The sequence below is a fragment of the Lissotriton vulgaris genome, unplaced genomic scaffold, assembly GCF_964263255.1.
Source record: "Lissotriton vulgaris unplaced genomic scaffold, aLisVul1.2 SCAFFOLD_254, whole genome shotgun sequence".
NCBI classification, from domain to species: Eukaryota; Metazoa; Chordata; class Amphibia; order Caudata; family Salamandridae; genus Lissotriton; species Lissotriton vulgaris.
The window spans coordinates 259281-277216 of NW_028243099.1; the positions used below are offsets into that span (position 1 = coordinate 259281).

Genomic DNA, 17936 nt, shown 5'->3' on the forward strand with positions numbered 1-17936 from the left:
ATTGGTGGTCAGGCATTTAAAAACTCATTCTGTCACTTTTAAAATTGATGCTTACGCTACTAGAGTGCCCCTATCTGGGAGCTGCACAAATTACCTTCTTATTTCTATGCTCTTTGGAGTTACTAGGATCAGATTGAGTCAATCAGCACCTTCACCACAGGGCCATCAAATCACTACTGATTTCCTTGGTCATAACCTATTTATTGAGCTTAAAAGTGAGTACCAAGTACACCCCTTGATCAGGTGACACTCAGGGTAACAAAGTCGAAGACTTACTGAGGAAGGTGTAACAGAGTCACCGAACTATCCAACTAAGACTGGTCAGTGAACCAGTGCCCAGCCACTGATTAATTAGTCTTTAAACAAGCATTGCCATAGCCAATAGGTCTCGCTTTTGGGACCTTATAAGTATTTAGTTATGCAGCACAACATCCTTGGTGCAACTACATCAACTGTTGCATGGCTAAGCACTTCTGAGGTACCAAAGGCCTATTGGCTGTGCCAATGCTTGTTTTTTTCTTTCAGCGGCTTTGTTTATCTGCTGACAGGAGAGCTGCTGGTTTCCGGCAAGCTATTACTGAGATTCATAAACAAATGCAAAAAGAGACCAGGAGCAGGGACCTCTGGTTTCTTTCATGAATGGGAATTTAGTTAGAATTTGCATGGAAAAATACTATTGAGCCTTTGTGCCAAACTGTGTGAAAATTGGAGTTTAAGCTGAATTCTTTGCGTACATAGCACAAGGCTCCGTTCATCGATTACCAGAAGAAAACTACTTACCATCTGACCGTAGTAAGTTTTCCACATGAGTGTAACATTTGACAAAGACTAGACACGAGGACAGACGCAGCGACGACACAGTATACAATAGAAAAGACAGAGGCACGCACAAAGACATGGAAGATCCCTGGTGCACCCCACTGCCCCCCCCTAAAAGAATAATGACAATGGGGGAACCCAAATGCTGCGACAGGAAACACCCAGAGCTTGTGCTGGAGAATGTACAGGCACTAGGACAATAAACACAGTGAGAAGGGGATAGGCAGAAGTGGGCGAGCCACTGAAGGCTCGAGCCAGAAGACCGGTTCCGGCTCAGGCCAAGGTCCTCTTGGACCCTCGAGCCAAAAACGAGCTGGGCTTCCATGTGGCTTCCGCCTGCCACTCACGCTCTAACCTCACACGCCAAGCATAAATAAAAGAACAAAACACTAAACTCTGATGTAAAACAGGAGAAAGAAAGAGACCCATCTAGTAATTGAAGTGTAAAATGTGAAGCCAGTAAACCTGGGATCAACCTGGTTTCCACGCGTAACCAAACTGTGTGATCTTACGCAAATAGTGTATTCCACGTGCTAACTTTATCTTCATTATTACATATGAGTGCGTCTTGAAATAAGCATGTTCAAGATGTTTTCTATACAGAAACCTCTCATGATTGATTTATGAGACTATAATGTTCAAGTTCAAAAATTTGTATAGCGCACTATTCACCCAGAGGCTCTCAAGGCGCTTGAGGGAGGGAGGTGAATTTACTTATCGAATATCCAGGTTTTTAGTTGCTTTCTGAAAGAGAGGTGGTTCTGAGTGAGGCGGAGGTGGGTGGGGAGAGAATTCCAGGTTTTAGCCGCTAAGTAGGAGAAGGATCTTCCCCCCATGGTGGATCTGTGGATGCGCGGGATTGCGGCGAGGGCTTGATTGGACGATCGTAGTTGGCGGGAGGGGGTGTAGAAGGATAGATGTGTGTTGAGGCATTCGGGTCCTAGGTTGTAGAGGGCTTTGTGTGCGTGGGTTACGGAACGTTATTCTCTTGTTGACAGGGAGCCAATGGAGGTCTTTCAGGTGGTCGGAAATGTGAGCTTGCCGAGGGATGTCCAAAATGAGCCTGGCTGAGGCGTTTTGGATGCGTTGGAGTTTTTTCTGTAGTTTGGCTGTGGTTCCGGCGTAAAGGGTGTTGCCGTAATCCAATCGGCTTGTGACCAGTGCGTGGGTGACTGTCTTTCTTGTTTCGGTGGGGATCCAACAGAAGATTTTTTGAGCATTCGTAGGATGTTGAAGCAAGATGATGAGAGGGCGTTGACTTGTCTGGTCATCGAGAGGGAGGAGTCTAGGATGAAGCCCAGGTTACTTGCTTGGTCCGTAGGTATGGGTGCGGTTCCGAGGGCCGGTGGCCACCATGAGTTGTCCCAGGCAGAGGGGGATGTTCCTAAGATGAGGACTTCTGTTCTGTTTTGTCCGAGTTTAGTTTTAAACGGCTGTTCTTCATCCACTCGGCTACTTCTTTCATTCCTTCGTGTAGGTTGGTTTTGGTGGTGTTTGGGTCTTTTGTGAGGGAGAGGATCAGCTGTTGCTTCATGTATGATAAGAATCTATGTCACATGTTTGGGCACACAACAATAGACTTGCCTCTTACATGGTAACCACCCGGCCTGCTAGTAAGTTGAATAGGACAGCGGATGTTCAAATAGTGAGACATGGAGACACAAACACGGTCACTAGGAGACAGGAGGCACTACGGACAAGTCCTGGGACGGGTAGCACTGGCATGTGTAGAAGAACATAAAAAAGTTAACAAGCAAGCATTGGTGGAAAGTTGCCCTCACACTACCCAAGAAAACAGTAGAAAACAATGTGCAAACTGACATGGATACAAGCTACAGCACTAAGAAGCAGTGGAAGCGTACAAGCTGAGCTTTGTTATATAAAAAAAGTGTAAATAAGATATTGCACACTATATAAATGCAATTCAAATACAATACAAAGGCATGGGGTTCATACGGTCAAAGACTAAATAAGGTCAAGGAATTAAATGGGGCAAGTTGGACATGGGTATGGTTGGAAAAGAGACTATTTATGACCTTTATGTTACTTTTGTGTAACACTTTACACAGATTAGTGTTAAACTCATTCAGGGTGTGAATTTCATACCAACCAGTTGGCTAATTTAAAATGTGCCAGAGAATAAACAGCAATCTGCCTTGATGGCACATTTAGGCCTCATGGTATTGCTCAAGATACTACACAGCTAAAGAGTATTGTGTGCCCCCCTGCCTGTGTTGTAAAATGATTCAGAAAAAGGGGGTGGTGATGAACAGAGTGTCTGAATTAAGCAGACCACTCTTACCCAGTCCAAAGATCAGGGCTTGATCCATCACCGTTATTTATCTCACTGCACCATCCCAGCTCAGAACCTGGCTATATGCAAATCAGTCTGTCCCTGGCCCAGTGCATCATGGGAACAGGGCAGACTAAACTACCAAGCCAATTCTTCACCAGAAAGGAGACAAGCTACCGGGGACCGGTTTCTGGCATTTCAGCCTTCTTCGGCCCGGCTTGCTTGAATCCTGATGGTGCAGTGAGAAAGGGACTCATGTCTGAGTATACCCTGCCACACCTATAGTGGCCAAAAACGATTCAGAAAAAGGGGGTGGTGATGAACAGAGTGTCTGAATTAAGCAGACCACTCTTACCCAGTCCAAAGATCAGGGCTTGATCCATCACTGTTATTTATCTCACTGCACCATCCCAGCTCAGAACCTGGCAATATGCAAATCAGTCTGTCCCTGGCCCAGTGCATCATGGGAACAGGGCAGACTAAACTACCAAGCCAATTCTTCACCAGAAAGGAGACAAGCTACCGGGGACCGGTTTCTGGCATTTCAGCCTTCTTCGGCCCGGCTTGCTTGAATCCTGATGGTGCAGTGAGAAAGGGACTTATGTCTGAGTATACCCTGCCACACCTATAGTGGCCAAAAACGATTCAGAAAAAGGGGGTGGTGATGAACAGAGTGTCTGAATTAAGCAGACCACTCTTACCCAGTCCAAAGATCAGGGCTTGATCCATCGCCGTTATTTATCTCACTGCACCATCCCAGCTCAGAACCTGGCTATATGCAAATCAGTCTGTCCCTGGCCCAGTGCATCATGGGAACAGGGCAGACTAAACTACCAAGCCAATTCTTCACCAGAAAGGAGACAAGCTACCGGTGTTGTAAAATGTACATTTTTTTTTTTTAAACAAAAGCTCATATTCCTTAACAGGAGATCATAAAGGGGTCATTTAAACTGTTGCTGTAATAATAGTGACTTCTCCCAATCAGGATTGGGCAACGACCCAAGTGACTTATTGGGAGGGCAAGGTCTGTGGACAACAAAGGTCGCTCTCTAGCGTGTGGTCCTCTTCTAAACTTCATCCTTATCCCTCACATGACAATAATGGAATGTCCATGAGGTGGCCAGGTACCAGGGAAGGAAGCAATGATGCCTCCAAATGTAAGGGTTAAAGTTACTGCTCTGCAGCCACGTTTGCTAATGTTTATGGGACTTTGGACCATATGTATGAACACATTTTCCCATAGACACAGAATGGGTAAAACCCCTTGATACATCTGGCTCTAGAGACTCCACTTTTCCTATCTGATCTTCCCTTTTGGTTTTCACCAGTGCTCTCTGCTCAAGCCAATCAAGGGTTAGACTTGAACCCCTCTCCCGTCCCGGCTGACACTAGTCAGCGTGTACCCGGGTTGCCTTTGTCCTTCAAGACCCACAATTCAATGCATTCATTCGCTCTACAGCTCAAAATCTGAATCTTGTACCGAAAGGGTTCATTCACTCTTTTGTCTGTGCATTTTTGTTTCAATATTATTTAGGGGAAAGGGAGGTTGAGGCAGAGCCAGTGGATGTGGGTGGGTTTAATGTATGGAAACAATCTTCTCGTTTGGCATTTTGGCACAGGGGTGATTGTGAAATTTGTCTAGTCAGTTTCCTTTCAGGGCCACCATCTTTCTACAGACTTCTGGGAACCTGGATTCCAACAGCGAGAACAGTGTTCCTCCTCTGTTGCTCCTTAACATCTACTTCACCTCACAACTTCCCTCTGTTGTATGTGAGTGGACACATTCACAAACATTAATAAATACACTTATCAGAAGTTGTGAAGAGACGTTTTACCTTACTAGATGGGCTCTCTGCAGTTTTGAAGCCTTTAAATATCTCCTGAATGCCGCCATCTTATCAAATTGATATGCCTTAGAATTCAAGTAGTAGAATACGATAAAAGGACAAGAAAGAGTACCCCACCGCACGAGGAGCTAGCCTTTCCGGTTAGAAAATCACAACTTGGAGCACTTGTAAGTACAACCACCTGAGGGCGATTCGAAGTGAAGTTCTATATTACAATTACACACCCCAGTGGCGGACCCATACTTCTCCTAGAAACAGACACCCTGAACCTGCTAGCAAAAGAGACTGTGGAGAAGTGTGGCTCACTGGTTAAAGGAGGCATACCCTGAAGCAGAGGTCAGACCCGGGACCAGGGTTCAATTCCCGACGCGGCAGGGTCTTGAGCCCAATTGTCCACGGACTCGATAATTCTCGCTTCGGTGCCCACTCTAATCACGGGTTCACACTCTGCAACTCTGGGCATTAAGCTTGCTTAATCTCCACAACGGCCCCCCTGCGGCGGGATGCCTGGCTTTCACCTTGGGGATGCCCAGCACGGGTTATCTCACAGGGAAAAGCCAGGACGGGTTCCCAAGGCAAGCGCCGAGATGCCCTAGGGTAAGTCGAGCGCTATATAAGAACACACATACATACATACATACAAAGAGGCTGAAATAGGATATAAAGCACTAGAAAACAGCAATAGGCACACACGGAATGGAAATTCCACACAACATTAAATAGAAACGGCTACTTTCTAGCACAATATGTAATTCTAGTCAGTAACACAAAAGACAGACAACTGAGATCACATACAGTGTCTACAATCACCGGCCGGAGATTACAAGGGGCCAGCACAAACAGACTTGGGAGGCAGCGCCAGAAGCGATTTGTCAGCTATGTGACGGGCCTTGTGGGAACCGGATGTGCTTCCTCATACTCTGCTCTATTAGGAAAGGCTGGGGCGTAATGGCACCCGAGGCCATAACATTGGCAGCACAGCGCAAAACAAATCTCAGTTACTACAGTCCATGAAACACGCCTTCAGGTTCAGTGACGAGCTTTGCAGCCTGCGGGGAGAGACCCGTAGAGCTATCTCACACACATTCTTGTGAAAAAAGATTGCACCGATGAATCAGGAAAGCTTTGGCGACTCTTATTCACTCACACGCCATGCCCCTGCAGCACTGTTATAATACACTGTACACAAATAGATCTGAGTACTCAGGCTTTCACTTTTCAGGTATAGGGCTAAGTGCTACTTTTGGGGGAAAGTGCGAGCCTCGCTTCTGCAAAGTGCACATAGACTGAACATGATCTCTGTTTCTTGTTGGTCCCTTGGCGGATGAACCCACGTATGAGCCCCGGGTTGTTGAAAACACAAATTAGCACAATCAATTTTATAGAGAAGTGGAGAAGTGTGGCTCAATGGTTAGAGTGGCAGACCCTGATGCAGAGGTCTATCCCGGGACCAGGGTTCAATTCCCCGCCTCGGCGGGTCTTGGGCTCAAAAAATTCCACGGGCCTGATAATTCTCGCCTCGGTGCCTATTCCAATCATAGAGTCCCACTCTGCAACTCTGGGCAATAGCTTGCTTAATCTCCACAACGGCCCCCACAATGCTAAGGATGCCTGGCCTTCACCCTGGGGGTGCCCAGGAGTGGACACCTCACAGGGAAAAGCCAGGACGGGTTCCACAGCGGTATTCGTACAAGCGCCTTGAGACCCTTGCGGGTGAGTAGTGCGCTATACAAGTATCAATTTACAATTTATAGAAGGTAAAAAGGTACATACATCTAATAGACAAGCCTGTACCTCTCTAGCATGGCAGACAGTTTACAGCTCTCGACTGGTACTTTCCTTAAACAGTCAGTGCCTTGGATTCACTAGAGAGTTTCACAGTTTCACGTGTTTGCCATGAGCCCAACCTGCTTCAACGAGAAGAGGGGCTTCCTGCTTTTCTGGTTTATAGAAATGCAAATAACAGTTTCTCCTGCAGGTGGGCTCACACAATGAAGTATCTCAATGGCTGCCTTGCAGGATATTCTGTTGGGGAGGAGCCAAGGGACTGTGTGGCTGAAAAACAAAACCGCTGAATCCTGTTCTTGCAACGGAATATTGCCAATGGTGGCACAGGAATGCAGGAGGCCCTGGCATGCCAGTCACAGTGCCCTGTCTGTCATTTTTGAGTCCCCAGCTGAATTTGAAGAACAAAGAAATATTGCCTTAATTGCTATGCACATCGTAAAATATTATAAGGAAGACAAAACACTGTAGCACTCGAGACCGTTTCCTTAAGAAAGAAAAAGGAAGGACATTCAGTAATGATCTTCAGTTTATCATCACAATGCATAAAGGCAGTCTAAAAAGACTGCAACCGAGTCAAACTCAATAGATGAACAAGCGAGCGCACCTCACGCTGAAAGAAAAAAACAACAAGTTTGAGGGAGAGGGGAGAGAGGAGGGGGTCTGCGCCTGTTTCCCTTGAGGGAGCGAGCAGGAACCATCTGTTAATTACAAACAGATGGTTTCAAAGCTCGCCCCCGCCAGGGAATCACCAAACGTGCACGTGTTGCCATTCAAAAAATGCATGCACGTTTTTGGGTGAAAAAGGGAATCGATTTCTAAAGGTCTCCTATGCAGCACATGCAAGCTGCGTAGGCGAGACCTAAAAAGGAAAATGCACTTTAATCACAAAGAATGTAAAATTGCACCTTATATTCCAGAAGCAGAAAATTAAGTTACAAATTACTATTACTCTTAAGCAATTACCAAGAGAGACAGCTTAGGCTGCTCATGTGGGACAATCTTGTAAAATAATTATTGTGTCACTATTTCATATTAATCTTTGGGGTTTCACCCTCACAGGGACATGAGATTTAGCATGTCTTTGGGGCATGGGTTTGTCCAACCCCCTTGTGGATGCATTCTGGCGATTCTCTCCTCCCCTTGATAGTCAACTGTGTTCGCCCTTTAGTTCATTATCTTTGATTGCACACTATCTTTTTTATCAGTTCAATTGTTGAGTTCGGCAGGCAGGGTTTCTGGTGTTTCAGATGACCATGATCTGACATGCCTCTTACAAAGAGGATACGCTAACACATCAACTGAGCACCATTCTTCATGTGCTCTCCTTTGGTTGCTGCAGGTCACATGCTCCTGTCTCTGATTGCCAGGCGATGGTGTGCCACATTGTCCACATCCAACATTCCTGCTTGGTGATACGTCACAGCTTCCCATGTGACCCTTCTGGAGAAACAGACTTGACTTGCCCCCACACTAGCCTACAAGGTAGATCTCACACACACGCTTACTTGAGTTCCACTAGCCAGGCCCTAAATGTTTTGATTTCTCGACACAAAAAAGGGCTTGCACTTCGCAGGAGAGAGCAAAGAAGTCATCTCAGACACTATTGGACTCACCAAAACACTTACAATAGACTTGTGAAGGTCTATCCACCATCTCTCCATGCCAGTTCTTTTTACTTTGCAGACCACTTTTGCACCCTTTCCCTGGGTCAATTGTCCAGTATACTTATTTCCATCACAGTAAAAGACAATGCAGTAACCGCTTGCAAAATGTCCAGTAAGGGTAATTTAATCGCCTCGTCACTGGGCTCCCACTGATTAAAAGTTAGCGGTGATGCCAGTTGTCAGTGGGTCTGAGTGTGGGCAACCCTAAGTTACACCATCCTTTTCTCAGGACCTCTTTACAAGTCCATTTTCATCTTGCTCAGGAATAGTTCCTCACCGCTACCTGAGTCCAGCTGCATCTTCTGCAGATTCCTTTAGCAACTCATCACCACAATGCTGTAGTTGGAGAGCAGGGCCTTCACACAAGAGTATGAAGCCATTGGGTAGACAGTATGTTACTTATTTCATGTTAGGCCCTTACGTTGTAGCCACAGCCTGATAGCTTTCGAGTGGGACCCATCCTCTGTGCAACTATGTTGAACTGCCAGAGATCACCCAGCAGACAAACACAAACATTCCAGGCATCATTTTGTTTTCCAAGTGGGTGTTTATTGATCTTACCCTATAGCGACACTGGAATCGCAAACAAGTGTACAGAATACATACATAACACATCTCTATCACAAAATGTCATACATTTAAGTTGATGACCATTTTCTCCACACATGGTCCAGTGTGGGTGGTGCCTTGTAACCAGCCAAGTTTTGGGGCTGGTGTTCCGCATAAAGTGGGCATAGAGACCCCACGTGTAAAATGTTGCTATAACATAAACAGGGCATTTCATGCATCAGGAAATTCTCACATGTCCATACTCAACGTTCTACAGCAGGCACGTCGCGAGAAAAATGTACTCTACATTGAACTCCAGACATCTTGCATCCTTCCATACTTGGGATCAGACTTGAAGGACAGAACAGACCTGCATTGCTCTGACATGAAGCATAGAAGGAGGCAGACTGCACAGTACATGGGGAACCTGTTTTTTCAGCTCAAGTACCAAAGCCTGAAGATTTAGTGCAGATACTCCAGAATGCTTGTACCATAGCCCAGGCCAACTAAAAGAATGAAGGTGTTGAGAACTGAGCTCTCACGACCATGTGTCAAGGGACAGAGAAGTGATCATCTCTAGCGACAGCTACTGGTAAAGACAGAAGAGCTCAAGATATCTCCGGAGTGAACCACCATGCTGTGATACGTGCCCTTGGTGCTCGCCCTACCATTGATCCTGGATTGTGCTTTGCTGTGTCTACCGCATGGCTGTCTTGAGGCTCAATTACCCAAATACGAATATCACATCACAACCCTGTGGTGGCATACGAACAAACACAAGTGCACACATCTGCACTGAAACGAATAGTCTGTTAGTAAAAGTAACCTGACGTGTACATCCTCCGTTGACAATTGTGACCACAGAAGGGCGGAAACATGCAGGACACTGTCCGCGAGCATTCTAGCCCACTCCATTCTTCAAGAGTGTGGTGCCTTCAGTGTTTGCCTTCACTGCACTCACCCGAGAGTCAAAGCCTAAGACATAGAGTCTTTAAATCTAGTGATCTTGCAGTAGTTTCCGGTTCCATAAGACCATACTTGTTACAAGGACCGCCATTTCCTCTAAGTACTCTCGGCACACGAGAAATGGCATGAATGAATGGACTGATGTTGTCAGTCTTTCAGGCATTTCTTAATTTTGCTGCTACATTTTCATCCCATTTCTGAAGGTGTGCCTTAATTTTTATCCTCCCATGCCTAATTATTCATCCTATGTTACCTCCAGCTGTGACATACATACATAAGCTCTACTGATGCATATTTCCATTCTTGAATCTAAATGTGAAGGACTAGATTCTGCTATATTTTAATTGCATTTGCATTGAACGATTATTGATTGCATTTTGGAAGATGTTCAATCTTTCCTAAATAAAAATAATTGGAGGGGTTATAGACAACTCACTATTTTTTATGTTACTGTCACTAATCTTAGAGGGATGAATGGGTGAATCGACCTAGCTGGTATCTGAACCTTCTTTGGTGGGTATATAAGTACAAGTGAAGAGGTTGGGTTTCAAGGGATGGTTCAACTATAGACAACATATAAAAATGTCGTTAGAAGAATGAAAAACATTTCTCCTTGCTTTCTTTCTTCAAGAGTGAGTCTTTAAAATGTGTATGCATTTAGGATTTTTAATATTAAAGACTGTTGGTTGTGCTTGCTGTGAGAAACTCAAAAGCTCCTAAAAATTAACAGATTAGACGAATAAGCATACACATACTTCAATAAGAAAAAACAACACAAAGAACTACTATCAAACAGAATGACCTCAAAGCAACTCACTTTCATTACACTGCCTATAATCTTTTTGAGGAGTCTCTTTGTTTGACATAGAACGGCCAAAAATGTCCTCTTTTAGTTTACATCATGCCTTAATGAATGCCTGTTTGTAGCTTCTCTCTGAAGGCATTGACCCCATGTTTAGGTTTACCACTAGATGAATATCATGTGCATATTTCTGGAAGTCCAGCTTGTATTTCTCTAGCATCTAATGTTCACATGCACATATCGGTCAAATAAAAGTAGAGACAGGGCAGATCACTGAAGCAGCCAATAGCAGAATAGATCAACTGATTATTTGCTTGTATAAAGTGATGGACCCAGTCTTTAGCTTTGGCGACAATCCCGGCCTCTGATTCAGTTAATCCATTGAGACAGTGATCAAAAGTGATAAAGGTGGTCATGGAGTCAACAATAACATGCCTCCAAGTCCTAGTCATCTCCTGAACAACAACTAGTACTCAGTATCTACAAGGGATGATCCAACTTGACGACTTGGCATAAATCTCAATCCTGGGTGGAGAATGTAGGTGAGACAGACCAGAAACCCCAACTGCTCAGAATATGTTAACAATGATACATGATACTGTGAAATTTGCATCACAATAATGAACCTGCAAATGTAGTTAGAACTGGGTGAATACATCTTCCCAGACGGAGAACAGGAAGAGTTGTCTGGAACCAATTATGGGAGTAATACTCCTAGATTTGCTCAGGTGACACTACAACATGGCGCCAGAAATTAGTAATTCAAGATCTGTGGAAAGACCTGGAACTCCCTGCCTCTACATCTCAGGCAATCACTGTCACTGCCTCAATTCATGAAGAACCTCAAGACCTGCTCTTCGACTGAACCGCAAACCCCGCCACCCACACAGCGCCTTGAGACCCTAACGGGCAAGAAGACGCGCTTTACAAGAAACCTGATTGATTGAAATCTGTGACGTGTAGATTAGAACACTAAATCAAAGACAGTTGACTGTTATATTTAATGATTTTTTCTGTACAAATATCAGCTTCTAAATAAACAATTAATTTTTACTTAAACTATTTTATTGAATTCATGTTCTTTGTATTTATTCTAAAGTTTCTAAAAAGTCCTCATTTGATCAATGGATACTACCAGGAGCCAAATGCAATGGAGGAAGAGACTAAAGGTAGGTTAAAATTGATTCAGTAGCAAACGCTTGACAGAAGAAGAGGACCTTCAAGTTCTGATGATCGATTCATAGAGAAGATGCTGTGGAGGAGAATTCCAGAGAGAAATGCTTTGTTGGTGCAGTTACCTTCCCCCAAAACACTTCAATATTAAAGGGAAAATCTTAAAAAGAACAATAAGAGACTGCGCTGGGACGTTGACCATAGGTTTCTGGTCGGCCTCGCAGTGCTAATTCAATATATCTATGGAAATGGGTCAGGGTTCCAAAGGTAATACTAGTTTATTATAACTAATTTAAAAACAAAATTAAACACATATAGGGGAACTTATATTTGAAAATGCATCCATTATTTATGGATGAATTAAGGTGTTCTGGGATGACCAATAAGTCAAGCAAATTGCTGAGTCTGCTATAGTCTTCGAATTTAACCTGCACGTGAAAAGGGCTATGAAGTAAATTAAGATCAGTTTTGTTAATCGATATAAAAAGAGAGCAACATGAATCTTAATGGGTTAATAAAGTATATGCATAACAATAAAATGAACAAGGAAACATAATTCACCTTAATTTGAACATATCCATGACTTATTTCATCTGGGCGGCAGAAAGTTGGGCAATTATCTTCAATGTCAATAAGCTACAAAAGGAAGAAAACAAGTCTTATCAGCAAAATCTCTCAATAACTGGAAAATATCACTTTATTTTCTGAATTACTGCTGTAAAGAAATGTAACAGAAATTGTATGTAAGGGTCAATTCACAAAGGTGCATTCTGTAGTTCTCGAACAGTACTACTTCATGTGCACTAAACGCAATTGATTAAGGTACAGGTAGAGATTTTCGCATATACATGTCCTATACATTGGGCCCAAATCCTAAAAGGGCCAGATTAGAAAGATTTACTCTTGTAGCAGTCCTGAACTATAGGACTAAGCTGTGAATAGTACAAAAGGGTAAAACAGCTACAATTCACCAAAAACAACCACATCTGTGCCAGTAGTGCTAAATTTAGTAATACTAAACTACATCAAATGTATTTAAAAACGGTTATATACATTTTTTATTTTGCATATATATATCACAAGGCAACATTTACAAAAACAAATATAACAAAAATGCTTAATATACAAAATTTTTAAAAAGTCATACAAATAAGCATTGAAGACAACTGTACAAATCACGAAATTATGTACACATAACAGATGTACAGACATACAGAATTATCAATATGCAAATTCATGAATTTTAAAAAAACATGATTCATCTCACATCTAACGCTACACTAATATTCTTTCCCTCAAACAGATATCTTTCATTGTGTGTCCCAATCAAACAGAGACAATGATAAACAACACAAATGTAATTAATATGACTGCAATGTCTTTCAGCACAAGGGGAACAGGGCAGAGTGTGGGATTTATTGATGTGGTTCCACTAGCAATGATTCTCTGGTATGTTTTACTTTCTTCTCATTTCATAGTTCTGCATAGCATTGGCAAAAATATACACTTATTCCATGTAGAACAAAGTTTGGGTGATATGCAACTCAAATAGGCCCAGAAAGGTACTAGTAATAGGTTTCTCATATTTTGAGCGGTATGTATCCGCTCCATTTTATGCTAAGGGTAGAGTAATGTACTGCAAGTACTAGGCATAACATTCTGCATTCTGCACAGGCCTAGTGAATTGCATCTGGGCAGAAATAACACCGAAGTGTAGACATTTTTTTGGGGGGGTTATATACCGCAAACTCGACCCAAAGGTATCAGAGCTCTTTACATGAGCACCAGTTGTGGTACAGATGGACACATTCAGTTTGTTAGGCCTGGGGAGATTAAGTGATTTGCCCAGAATCATAGGATTTTGAGCGTCCCTGCAAAGGCTCGAACCCGGTTCCCCGGCTTCAAGGTCGACCGCCCCAGCTGTTAGGACACATCCTATAAATCCACAGATTTGACTTCGTGAATTGAGCAGTAAGCTCAGAACAGTCCTAACATTCAAGAGTAAGCAAGGTGTAAAACAAGAGTAAAAACTTTGTGAAGCAAGCTCACAGCTTTTAAAAACATTTTTAATGCACCCCCTTTGATCCTTTAAAATTACATATTGCAGCTTTCTTTTACATAAACGTGCTGTTTAAAAAAAACTGTATTTAGTGCTGCACAAAAGACAAAGCTAATATGGCGGCATTTGAGATTCAAAAATGTGTTTATATTTCACAAAAATCTAACTCTACACTACAAAAAATCGTTATTTAAATAGGTTTCAAAATAATACAAAAAAAAAATAATAACATTGTCAAGACCACACAATTGAAGATGAGTGTCCAATTTGAGCCCAGGAAGGCCTGCTCTAGGCCAGCTTTTAAGGAACAACACATGCAGCAAGTAAGAACATATAAAAGCCAATGATTTTATAGTGTTGCACAGAAAATAAGGAGTGGATCAATACAGTACACCCTGTTCACAATTATATATCATGTCCATAAAAATCTATTTGAAATTAGGGGCTGAGGCTGAGAAAAAGTTTGGAGAAAAGAGGAACCATTTATGCAACAGTTTTCAGATTATTAGATTATAACAAAAAGGCTAAAAGATCAAGGAAGCCAGCACTAAAGTAGGTTAGACGGATCCAGGCCAGATTTTCAGGACAACCACTGACTATGTAAATGAGACCAGTTTAGATGAATTGAATGTAAAAATTCATTATACGTAGGTATCTTGAAAACCTGACATCGGTCCTGCCGTAAACTGTGCACGCTCTGACACACCCTAGTGCCCAGTAGTGTGACATGACCTTGCTGAAACACAGGAGGTCACCATGCAGCCTCCTGCATCTGTCTTGAAGGCCTGCTCCATGTGGACCCGTGCAGCTCTGACAGACCATTCCATGTATGGCCTACGTAAGGAACGGGTCCACGGACCAAGCACTCCATTGTAGCGCTAGACTCTCTCAGGGTAGTGAAGCAGAGCAATCAAAGGCATGCTCAAGGGAGGGGTGTGGGCTAGTAATCACCATTCGCTGGAACGCAACAATAACACTCAATAAATCATTGTCCAGTGGGTGCTTTTCACTTAGAAAAGTATAAGTACATGTATTACACCCACACACAACTCAGTACCACACAGTATTTTACAACTATACATGAGGCTGGTGGAAACACCATTGACAACAATACAATTGACCCGTAAAGGGTTATTATCCCAAAATGCATAGTACACCACCTTCATGTACAATACAGCACATAACCATACATGGGGTGCCAGTTTGCATTAAGTCAGTGTTGCCCCTTTTCAAGATTGGAATAATATGTTATGGTAATACTGCATTCCATCGCTGACTTCAGTAACCAGAATCCAGATGCATTTATTAAGAATAGTCGAGCATTGCAGTCATGTGTCCACATTATCTGTAATAAATTCTGCATCCCTTCGTTATCAGCAATAAAGCATGATATCCACTTCTGCTCTTATTATGAGTAATCAGGCATTGCAATAAGGTGCTCACATCATCATTAGCAAAACATTGCAGCCTCCCAGGAACATAAATTACCGTCAGCATTAACAACCCTTTTAGCAAAGCATTGTTGACATCTTTGAATAAAGCATTGCTTAGACTCATGGTGCATAACTCTTTGAAAGAAAGCAGTGCCAAACTGTCATGAAGAACACTCTTCAATAAAGCATGTCAAATCATTATGACAACCATCTTTGAATAAAGCATTTTCCAACGTGTGCCATGTGACTGTCTTTGTTTAACCATCTTTAGGCCACAGAAGTTGCATTGAAAACAAGGAGAGGGGCCCCCCTACTTAAAAGGGACAGGGAACCAAACAGACGGGTTAGTCAAAATAAGGTTATCCCTTTAGGGACACTAGATCCACCACATAATCACATTCAAACACACCCTATTAATGGTCACAGTCAACAACACCTCACCAAGGGAACACACTAACTCAGGATGTCAAAACACTTATGTGCTCATTTAATAAAAATTGAAACAGTTTTTCAATAAAAAACATGCAATAAAATACCCCATAATACATTCAGAATGTCATAGATAAAAACATGATATATTTCAATTTCATCAAATGTTTAAATAAAACCAACCCCCAGGGAAAGAGTATTATGAGACACTCACATTTGTCATTAAGTTGTTAATATGAAACACCAGACAGCACACTGCAGGAGAATAAATTCTCTGTCCCCATAGGTTTCCGTCTTTTACAAATTTAACTTAAACTTAGGGCGTTGATGCGTTTCGGTGGATGAACTCGATATAACCACCTTCATCAGGACAAACATATGAAGAAATCTTCTCCTTTCAGTTTGTGTTACACAATAACGCAGTGTAACACACTCGGTAGTGGGCCGTATTCAATTGAGGCCGCCGGTTTAATGGCGACTCGACGTTTCTTATCAACAAAAGCGTGTAGAGTCTATATTCTATTGTATAATTAAACCAGGCTACGGTCCAGGGCAAACCTCTGCTTATAGAAAGTCAGGGTTCCCTCCTCCAGGCCGCAAGTAGAAGGTGTGGATCTATGTCCTTTCTGCTTCCTATATCTTGATGTTTGTTGTTTTTTATGTGTCCACAGCTTTAAATTCTGATGGTTCGCACTTAACGGGACCCAATCGTCCTCTCCAGTCTTCCGATCCGGCAGCTGGATCGGAACACCGGAGAGGACGATTGGGTTCCTTGGTCATGTGTTGTTGACTGTGACCATTAGTAGGGTCTATCTGCATGTGATTATGTGGTTGATCTAGTGCCTCTAAAGGATAACCTATTGTTGACCACACAGAAGTTGCAGCCATTAACCCAGCCCCTAGAGGGCACTTCACTCCCAGCTGTAGAGCACATGCTCCATCCTCGGGGTCGCTTGAAACTCAACAGAAAATCCTGAGGTGGCTCTCCTTTCTTTGACCACTCACACTTACGGTCTGAACGCCGTAAATTCCTTTTAGGGACTACTTGGAGGGAGCTTAGGCACTTCTGCAGTTCCGCTGAGCTCTTTTTTTCCTGGTTGGCGGTGGCCCCGCCGTCCTAGGGTCACCACGAGCAGCAGAAATGGTTTTGTCCATTTCTAGCCCCGCAGGGCATCGTGGGGTGCTCCCGCAGGAGAATGCATTGTTTAATTAGCAGTTTTGGCTGCTTTCTTTTGAAGTGATGGCGGCCTCGCTGCGTGCTTTTCCTTGTTCTCTTATTTTTATCTTCGAGTGGGACTGGACACCCCCAAATGCACCTCCTGGCTGCCCTGCCAACTCCACTTGCAATTGTGGGAACCTGCAGCTCTCCTTCCCTGCCAAATCATTCAGGCAGGCTCTACCTACAGTGGTGGTCACACCCTCCTCCAGACACGGTCACATGGCAGGCCCACTAGTACTATGCACAGCACACGTCCCTGGCACTTCTCCTCCTGTGGGGCCCAGAGTTGGGGTCCTAGGCACACTGGCTTCACATGTGGGGGGCACAATGGTGCGCCCTGCCTTCTTGCAGTGCTGGAGCTCGTGGTCGCGGTCCCACAGAAATCAAATCCTGTCCAGGTGTTGGAATCTGTGGCCCCTCTTAGCTCTGGGGAGGGGCCCCATGCACCCCCCTCCCAGGATTTAGAAATGTACCATTTACATGCAGTGATCCACGGGCCCTGGCTTACCCAGGGAGGGGGGAATTAGCAGTCAGGCAGCGGAGCTACACAAGCTCCATGATCGTGTTGTGGGAGAGAGTGAAAGGCCAAATTCTTCCGCTGATATCGCATGCCCTGTTGGTCCATTTTACATGTTTTTGCACTCTCTTTCTCCAGGTGGTGAGCCCTTGCCACCTGGAGCACTTTGCTCAGGCCTACTGGCCTCTAAGGTAGTAAACTTTGCAGTAAGATGGTTCCACTGGCTCCCCGCAGCAGCCTTCCTGATCTTTCTCCTCTGGGGCTTCTCTCCTTCTTGAAGCAGAAGTTCTTTCCCCAGCTAGTCCTTGGAGGGTGTAAGGTGACCACCTTCCCTGGCCCTGGGGGAAAGCACCACTGGTCAGGGGGTAACTGTAGTCA

At 43.7% G+C, this 17936-nt stretch overlaps 1 protein-coding gene across 1 annotated transcript in view; it reads right to left on the bottom strand.

The window, feature by feature from the left end:
• The window catches only part of EPHX2 (epoxide hydrolase 2), a gene marked incomplete at its 3' end in the record, with an annotated part of 433424 nt that overhangs the window by 230857 nt on the left and 184631 nt on the right, over positions 1–17936 (bottom strand). The window contains exon 6 of the mRNA XM_086948495.1: positions 12463–12537. Coding sequence (XP_086804621.1) covers positions 12463–12537 — 75 coding nt within the window. The remainder of the gene's footprint in view (positions 1–12462; positions 12538–17936) is intronic.